Below are 9,813 nucleotides of genomic sequence, written 5' to 3' on the forward strand. Positions count from 1 at the left end.
AATTTTAGATAAATAGTTTTTATATCAACTTGTTCAACGTTGGCTAAATTCGTAGTTTACTTCTAAATAGTAGTAGTTAGTTCACTTAAAATAGCATTGTAAGGAGAGCTACATGTTTTATATATATATATAACATGTAGCTCTCCTTACAATGCTATTTTAAGTGAACTATTTTAAGTGAATTATTATTATGTTATCATGTTATTATTTTGTTTTATGGTGCTACTTAGCTGTATTTTTTAAGTTATGAAGGTTTAAATCAAAACAAACCAACTGCAGTTGCATTCAAATTAATTTTTAATGCACAACCAAAAAACGAGATTTCTGAACAATTAAAAAAATGGTGGTTATCTCGTTTTGCAACGAAACTCTTCATATATACGCGCACACATTTAAGAAATGTTTTATTTAAATATCGTTTTTTTATTTATATATAATTTAGAAAATATAAATAAATATATATATACATGTAAATGTTTCCTAAATACATGAATGTGTGTGTATTTATATATACATCATAATTACACACAACACAAACTTATGCAAAAAATTACTTTTATTTTGTATGAGATTAATCTATGCCCAGCTCTTTTATATATATATATATATATATATATATATATATATATATATATATATATATATATATATTCAGTCTCAGTAACGCGACAGTGATTATTAAAATAAAGTCTTTAAAAAAAATCAGTGGCAGAAATGTTGCGTGTGTGCGCCAAGCTTTAAAGACTACGTTTCACACAATCCTGTTCGCGCGTGTCTGCCGTATTCCGTCCAAGGTGTCGCAAATCCTAAACAACTCGAACAACAAGTTTATTTTAAGAATGTAGCTTTATTATTAAAAATTTGTTCAAAGTCAGTTTGTTTTATCCAATTATGGAAGTCACCGCAGCCAGATCGACGTTTTTTGGCGACATAGGTGGGTTGTATATCTTTTAATACATCTACGTATTTGCTTATTATTGCTGTACACCATGTAATGGAGGGCTGAGGTTATATTTTCACAGCTTGCACAAACATAAACACAAACCTTATCAAAATGACTATAAGCTGCTAATGTGTAGGTCATTGGGCTGACCGCACTCCTGTGCATGAAGCTGCGTCTTTGGGTCGAGCTCTGCAGTTAAGAGAGCTGATAGATGCAGGTGCATCAGTTAATATAGTGACTGTCGACAACTTTACACCTCTACATGATGCCTGCATCCAGGGACACCCTAACTGTGTTAAAATACTGCTGGAGGCTGGAGCTCAGGTGGGTAAATAAAAAAAAACATCATCACAGAAATGTATGGATTTAATGGTTATAATGGGAACTGCAATGTGGGTCTCAATTGGTAATGTGTTGGGTCCTATTGGTGGGATGTTATCTGAGGGATCATGGGAACTAGTTGAACACCATTAAATCACTTCATAAATATATTTTGTGATGGTTCATATTAGGTTATTATTTAATGATAGCTATTATGATTTGTATTATTTATTTTAAGCAGGGCAAATGTCATGTAGATTATGGGTTTAATTTCCAATAAACATAGATACTTAACAAATGCAATGTAAATGAGTTCGGATAAAAGCATCTGTCAGTTGCATAAGTATATTTCAATTAGTGTTGACATTTTCAAGGTTAAAAACTTTCCAAGGGAATTAACGGGATTAAACTTGGAATTTGAAAAAATTGCAGAGTTGGGTTTGACAAGGAACTTAAATGTAGTTTAAAAAATCTTGCAGCATAATTTTGTTTAAAACAAACAAGATTTAATGCAATTTCATTAAATAACTATAATAATGTTTATTTTACCTTTGTGTTACTCAATGAAATAATCAATTAAAGTTCTACTTACAAATCAATAAGTCCTCATTTTAAAAATGGGTATTACCTGCTTATGACCAAACAAAATGTTTATGTCTTTATATGATATAGTTTATATAATTTCCTCTAAAGTTCTGAATAATCCCTGTTAAATTTCCAGTTATAATAAATATTTAAGTATTAAATATTTCCAAAATTCCCCAAATTAAATTCCCATGGAAAGTTTCGAAAATGTACCAAAAACATTCACCGGAAATTTTGCAACCCTAATTTCATTCTCCATCCCACTATGAAATGTGCCTATGCATTGTATATAAATGTAATTGTTTTTTGTTACTACACAAAAGCTATGTTAACTGCTGCTTGTTATCAAAAAGAAACTAAAAGAGTCAATGTTCCTGAAAGCATCTTGATTTTGATTTGGTATCCTATGAAATAATAAAAATGAGCCAAAGGGAAATTAATACAATGTAAAAATTGATTGCTGCTGTACTATTTGATGGTGTACAGGTGGATGTACGCACCATTCATGGCAGTACTCCTCTCTGTCACGCTTGTGCTGCTGGCAGCCTAGAAAGTGTCAAGCTGCTGGTGGATCATGGAGCATCGATCAACCCGTCCCTGACGGCCCTCACCGCCTCACCCCTTCACGAGGCCTGCATACGGGGAAACCCAGACTGTGTGAGGCTTATGATAGCTGAAGGAGCATTGCTGGAGGCCTTTGACATTTATTTTGGGACCCCATTACATGCTGCCTGTGCCAAAGGTCACTTTGACTGCGCCCTACTGCTGCTCAATGCAGGTGAGGAGTTCTTATTATGTGTTTTAAAGCACCAATAAATCATGTCCAAACTGTTTTTGTTCTTGAAAATGTGTAATTGTATTGAAAACATTGTTTCAAAGGTGCAAACGTGAATGCTACGAAGTTTCATGAGACGGCAATGCATCATGCAGCGAGAGAAGAGAGGGTGGACTTGGTGGATCTGCTGGTGGAGTTCGGTGGAGATGTCAATATATCTGATAACATGGGTCACAAGCCTAGAGACTACACAAAACTTGGTTCTCCTGCCAATTGCAGTCTTTTGCACTATGAGAGTATGGCATATTCTGTGCAATAAAGATGAACATTGTTATTTATAAAATTTAATTGCATGCTTTAGACTTTGAAAAAAACTGTCTGAGTATTTTATTTACTTTTTTGCAGGTAACCCTTTGTCTCTTCAGCAGCTGTGCCGTATTGTCCTGAGGACTGTGTTTGGCACAAGAGCTCTGATGCTGGTCCCCAAACTGGACATTTCACAGCGCCTTATTGATTACCTCACTTATAAATTATAATAACCGAAATTAATCGATAATGGAGCACAATAATAGTTTTTATTTCATTTAGTAGCAAATTATAAACTGCATTATTTGTCTTAATGTGTCTGTGAACAAAGTGAAACATGTACAGTTATTGCCCCCTTCTTATTTGTTTAATCTGTTTGTGTAATTTATACCTATACGGCAAAAAATATATATTTTAAAATATACAAAAATGGGCAAAAATAAATTTGCTGGAATATGTTTACAAAAATATATTTTTCACAGATATATTTTTTGGCCATTTTTGTCCTATGTTATAAAATATATTTTAAAAGTAAATACATTTAAAAGCATTAAAAATATATAAATATAAATGTTGCATTAGAAGAAAAACTAGAACAAAAAAGGTTACATTTAAATTTATTTCAACTTCAAAAATATACTTTATAAAATAAACTTTAAAATATATTTAGGCAAAAAATAAATTTTGGGATGTAAAAATAAAAATGTATTTGCTTGCCCTACATTTTGAAATATATGTTGATATATTAAGGTTAAAACTAAATACATTTCCAAATTAAAAATATATTCAATTGAGCATTTCATTTTACAAAATGTATTTAGCATATATTTAAAATATATATTTTGGCCAAAGAAATTTATATAATTTTTCTGCCGTATGGGTATTGACATACAGCTCTAAGTAACCCGTTCTGTTTATGTAAGTAAAATTCTGAGATCTTAATAATTTACATATGTGCCTATTTGTCAATATTTCGCTTTAAATTTAGTTGTTGTTACTATAAATGTGTATTATTAAGTGTGTGTGTTGCACTGGGAACCACAACTCCCAGCATTCAAAGACAAACGTCATCAGTTCCGAAATAGAGTCAACCACGTGACCTACACAACACACCGCACATGTAAACACGGCAGCTTTCTTGCTTTTAGAATCAATATTTACTTTAGGTTTTCTACTGTCGACCCATTGTAAAGAAAACAGAAATGCAGGTCGAAACAGCACGACCTTATTTTTTCGGTGACATCGGTAAGTTTAAGTGAGTAAGAGAGTATGTTTGCCGCAGTGCCTATCTTCCCGCAGAAAATCAGACTGTACTATTATCCTAAATCCTATTTTAAATATATTGTATTAATCAATAGATTTAATAGTTATTATAATGAGAATTGTACTGGTTTTAATGGAAACTGTAATGGTCTCTGTGTGTGGGTCTCTAACGTATCTGGCAATGTGCTGGGTTCTGTTGCTTTAAAGTCACCTGGCTGATGGGAACCAAGAGAACATCATTAAATTATAACACACTACATAAAGACACTTTGTAATGGTTTAATCTGGTTAGCAGCTAATGGTTTATAATGGTACTTGTAATAGAAATCGTTAAAATATGTATCGTTTAATAAATGCTTCATTCGATCGCTCCATATCATAGATACGTATGGCTCCATATGTGCAGACGCGTCCGCCATTTTGGTACGGTCCAGATGCAGACCTCACAGTTTCTCAGGATTTGCGCAGCCTTTAGTTGTAAATCCAAAGACTGACATTCCCGAAAAAAAAAACTTTTAACATGTGAGAATGTATATTAACTCAACATTACAGGTTTTTAAAATACGTTTGTATAAGCTAACGCATTATGGTATTGTGTTAATAATGTTTGTGTCTACACAACGGCACGTAACAGTGGGATAATTATGTGTATTTCTGCGGTTGTGGGCGCACAGTCAGCTTGCTTTGGAAAGTTCACAAGCCGGAATGGGTTGCCAGATTTGCGTAACAATTAAATACTAATGACATTCCCAAATACCAAAACGTTTATATTTTTAATACAATATTATTACCTTAACACTGACAGCCGATGAACAAAATTCTTCCACATTTAACCTGCAAGAAAAACAATCCGATTCCACCGTATCACACCGCAGACTTGGCAACACAGTGGTTTAAATACCGCCTTTGACCTTTCCAATATGGCGGACGACTTGCGTGTAGCGGCCGATAGAAACAGCTGCTAATGAGGCATCTATGGTTGGTTTATCTAATTGTTTTTTATACTATAAAATAAGTCACACACATACAATATTAATGTCAAAACGTTGAACAGTGTTGCAGTGTGTAAATATAAAATATTACTATATTTATTACACTTTTTTTATTAATGATTAGGCCTATTTTTTTAATTCAGTCTGTCCCAGATGTAGGTTATATCACTGTTACATTAATAACTTTAGCTGACAGAGAGAAAAATAAAAAAAACAAATTTACATACATTTCAGAGCTTTTAAAATATTGTATCTCTTCAGCACTTTTTTGTTTTAATTTTGTTCCTAGTGCTTATAGCCTTATCATATAAAATGTGATTTTTTTTGCAAGGAACCTACATTTTTATGTTTATGGTATTTTCCTAATAATATAAATAACTGCATAATATTTCACATGATTATTATCAAAATTATTTCTTAACTCAAAGTCTGCATGTTTAAGGTTTCTGGGCAGAGAGGACGGAGGTTCATAAAGCTGCGTATCAGGGTCAGGTGTCTGTGCTGCAAGGTTTGATTCAGAATGGAGCTTCAGTGAATATTGTGGCTGTAGACTCCATCACACCCCTCCACGAGGCTGCCACACGGGGACAGACGCAGTGTGTGAGACTGCTGCTGGACGCGGGGGCACAGGTACACTTTATCCATTAAAGTACAAGTGTGTAAAAGTGATCTCATCTCAATCATCTCCTGGGGTTACAGGTGGACGCAAGGAACGTGGACGGCAGCACCCCGCTGTGTGAGGCGTGCTCTATTGGGAACTTTGAGTGTGTGAGTCTCCTTTTAGATTATGGAGCAAAAGTCAACCCCGCTCTTACTTCCCGGACCACCTCGCCTCTACACGAGGCCTGTATGGGAGGTAAGCATGGATGCTTTATTGCCTTTAAATTGCATTTTGCATTTGACAGATGCTTTTATCCAGTTCATTTGTGTGTTCACTGGAGATCGAACCCATGCCCTGTGTTGCAAGCACATTATATAGCCATCTTATAGCATATTGATAAAAAATGCATTGTCTGTGAATTTGCAGGTAATGAAGATTGTGTTAAGTTAGTGATCTCTAAAGGAGCAAGTCTTGAGGCGTATGATCTGTACTACGGTACGCCACTACATGTGGCATGTGCCAACCAGCACCTGGAGTGCGTCAAGGTGCTACTGAATGCAGGTGCGCAAGTGAACACCACGAGGTTGCACGAGACGGCCCTGCATCATGCTGCTAAGGCCAATAGCCTGGAGATGATCGAGGTGCTTGTGGAGTTTGGGGCTAACATTTATGCCCGAGACAAACACGATAAGAAGCCAGTCAACTATACGAAGCCGGGTACGCCCGCAGGACGCTGTCTTCAGTATTGTGAATGTGAGTTAAATCAAAGCCAATGCATAGATTTAAAGCCAGTACTCTTAGTTTATGTCACATTAATTTTATTTAGTACCACACTTCATTATTATTTTTTGTAAAGCATCATCAGGTATGTGATTGTAGTACACAAAGCCTCCACTAGATGGTGCTCATGTTTAAGCCATTGCAGCACTTTTGATACATTTTATTGCAAAAGGAATCTGTTCTCGTCAATCACATGACTGATATAATAAATTACCTTTACATTGGATTGATGTTTTCTATGTCAGATACTTTTGTGGTGAATCATTGCCCACTCCGCTTTCCTGGTACTGCTTAGGATGTTTTTAGGGTTGTTAGCCATCATTTGAAATTTATGGTGATGAGATCCAAGGTTGGATTCTAGTCGAGTCAAGTTATGCCTGGAATCCATTACAAGTCTCATCTGCAAGACGTATTGGTGACCCTGTGCCATCACAACATGCCAGTGCCTCTCTCCAGAATTTAAACAACATTAATAAAGATACGGTGACTTGGGAGCCCATAAATATTATCATTTGAGAATGAAAGGACTTTTAGTATGCAAACATTCAGTATTAATCTGTTAATGCTATAAGAGGATATTTAATCCAGCACACATTTATCAAACAAATACGTTTTGTCTTCAGGAATGACAGTATTTGGTTACCTTGGAAGTTAATTTCAAAATAAAAAAGATTGTTAAAGTGATTAAAATCTGTATGAATGACTCATTTTCATCTATATTTTCTGTAGGCAACCCTTTGTCTCTGCAGCAGCTCAGCCGTATCGCATTGAGGACTGTGCTGGGTACGAGAGCTGTGGACGTGGTCACCAAACTGGATATTCCAAACCGGATTATCAGTTATCTCTTATACCACTGAAATCCCACCCTAAGATATGGACATCTGAAAGACGTCATTACCTCAAATGCACAAAAACTCTCCTATAACAAGTATTAGTTAGATTATTATCAGCATTTAAGCTGAAGTGTGACATTTTTTTTCAAAGTTGCTTAATGTAATGTAAGCGAGCCATTCATAGGTTGACTTACCAAACCTGTGCATGAGCCAATAGGTTGAGATTTAAGCACGGATGGATCTACCTGTTAGATGGCAAATATGTGCAATGTGGTCCGGCTAGCATTTTCAAATATTACACGCATGGGTGATTCTCACGAAAACTTGGTTTTAAAAATGTCAAGCATGAAAATGTAAAAATTGCTTAAATTTACTTTTTTTCCCACCAGACATTGAAAAACAAAGTCTGGAGTAAATGGGAACATTAATTTAAAAACTTTTACTTATCATTTAACACTTTTTGTAACATAATTTAAAAAATCTCATTACCGCAACAGTCAGAAAACATCAACACTGACATATTTTCAAAATGACATGACAAACCTGAAAGAACATAATTTGGAGATTCTGCACATGCATTTAAAATCAAAGTATTATGCTTCTATTAATTAAATTAACATTTAATAAGCATCTGTTGCGGTAATGATAATCAAAATGTCGTGTAAGCATTCTGACAAGAAAATATTTCAAATTAACTGTAAAAAAATGATCTTACCTGGTAGCCATCTTGAAGTAACTGGTCCATGTGCTTGGTCACTCAAAATCAAACTTTATTAAAATTCTGTATGTGTGCTGAAACTGTTCTCAAAAAGTGTTGCGGAGGATGAGAACATCAGGCATGGACACATCATTTTCCTAAATTTTCTTCATTATTATTATTATACATGAATATTCAGTAAATATTTTTTCTGTCATCTAAAGTAGTCTAGCAAAACATCCATTTATTTTTTTTCTTAATATTTTTGTGTTCATTTGATTAAATTACAACATAACGCATGTTCAAACACAGCCGGACACATTGCGGTAAAGAGAATTTCAGCAGAAAATGAGATAAAATTTACAATTATAAATTCTTATGTTGAAATCACACATTGTGCAAGGTAGAACACAGTATTGTGTTAATTCTGATACTTTTTAATGTTACTATATTACACATTTTAAAGCTAAAATCATTAGTGCCGTGGTGTTTCAATGGTTTCGTGAGAATCACCCGCATACTGTCCAAGCACAGTAGACTAAATAGTAAGCATTACATGTCATGCATTTGACTGATGTCTTTTATAGCACTTCTGGACAGAGCTGTGAAATATGTTATCTTAATGCATCGTAACTAAGATGAATATAAAAAAGCACTTAAGATGATGAAAAGGCACTCAACTGATCTGTTATAATAAATCTTAAATGCAAATTTATTACACCGGCGGCTAAACTAAGCAGTCATATTTGATCGATTCATGAGACTTCACCGAATGAATTGTACACAATAAGACCAGACTCAGATGCAAAACCCACTTCTTTGTTTCTAACATGTTTTTTTTTGTAAATGAGACTCAAACCGGATTTCTGACTGTCCTGAGGCGGGGATTAAGTGGATTTAAAGTGAAAACATTTGATGAACGTATAATAGGTGCCGAGAGCATTCGGTTCATAGCATGACCTAATTTTTGACAGGTTGCGTTTTAAGCCTTTAGTATCTGAGCTCCTCATATGTTAAGAAATGAAATAATTTGATTTAAATATGCTTTGCTGTTATCTCAATTGAAATGAGGAGTTATGCTTTCCTCATGCCAAAATATGCTTTCCAAATATAATTTTTCCACAAGCCGTTCTGTCAAACTTATTTAAGAGTTTGACCCCAACGCACCCAATCCCTCCGCATGCCATTTTACCTCCATCAGCATTTTATAAAGTACAAGATGCACTATATATAGCAAGGCCACTTAGAAATAGTATGCAGGCTTTTGTTTTCACTGATCTGGAGAAATGAGTTCCTTTTCCTGTACACTTATCGGGAGTGCATTAGAGAGAGAGAGAGAGAGGGCAGGAATGTTGTTATTAAAGCCCTAACACTGTTTTAAAATGAAGCATAGTGAGACGGGACAGCTGCTATTAAAAGAATGCATATCCTTTTTATCCAACCCTCGTCTTAAAGATAGCCTTTAAAGGATTGGATTGTTTTCAATCTTTTCCCGGTCTTAATATTCTTCAAACCTACTTCTGGAATGCCAAGATGTTTTGTGCCGAAAGTTGCCCAGATTGTTGCTGGTTTTTATACGTTTCACACTAGTTTAGTCAGGGATTATTAGGGTGCTATGAATTCTTGATGTTGCTATTACGTTAAATTAAAGGTGCAGTGTGTAATTTTTAAAAGGATCTCTTGACAGAAATGCAAAATAATATACAAAACTATATGG

The 9,813-nt window shown here is 34.7% G+C and overlaps 1 protein-coding gene across 1 annotated transcript; it reads left to right on the plus strand.

Moving 5' to 3' along the window:
- Nucleotides 1-768: 768 nt before the first annotated feature.
- Nucleotides 769-8,811, plus strand: LOC129432545 (ankyrin repeat and SOCS box protein 13). The gene is made up of 9 exons (XM_073870074.1): nucleotides 769-934; nucleotides 1,080-1,267; nucleotides 2,336-2,627; nucleotides 2,729-2,920; nucleotides 3,030-3,158; nucleotides 5,628-5,815; nucleotides 5,885-6,041; nucleotides 6,213-6,539; nucleotides 7,296-8,811. The coding sequence occupies exons 1-9, from the start codon at nucleotides 892-894 to the stop codon at nucleotides 7,421-7,423; spliced, it is 1,644 nt and encodes a 547-aa protein (XP_073726175.1). The 5' UTR covers nucleotides 769-891; the 3' UTR covers nucleotides 7,424-8,811.
- The last annotated feature ends 1,002 nt before the right edge of the window (nucleotides 8,812-9,813 follow it).

Source organism: Misgurnus anguillicaudatus, chromosome 1 (genome assembly GCF_027580225.2).
Source record: "Misgurnus anguillicaudatus chromosome 1, ASM2758022v2, whole genome shotgun sequence".
In the NCBI taxonomy this organism is placed as follows: domain Eukaryota; kingdom Metazoa; phylum Chordata; class Actinopteri; order Cypriniformes; family Cobitidae; genus Misgurnus; species Misgurnus anguillicaudatus.

Excerpts from the sequence above, each read along its gene's own strand:
- LOC129432545 (XM_073870074.1), top strand. The coding sequence starts at position 892 with ATGGAAGTCACCGCAGCCAGATCGACGTTTTTTGGCGACATAG. Across the intron at positions 935-1,079 it reads GACGTTTTTTGGCGACATAG|GTCATTGGGCTGACCGCACT; the intron begins GTGGGTTGTATA and ends GCTAATGTGTAG. Across the intron at positions 6,540-7,295 it reads CTGTCTTCAGTATTGTGAAT|GCAACCCTTTGTCTCTGCAG; the intron begins GTGAGTTAAATC and ends TATTTTCTGTAG.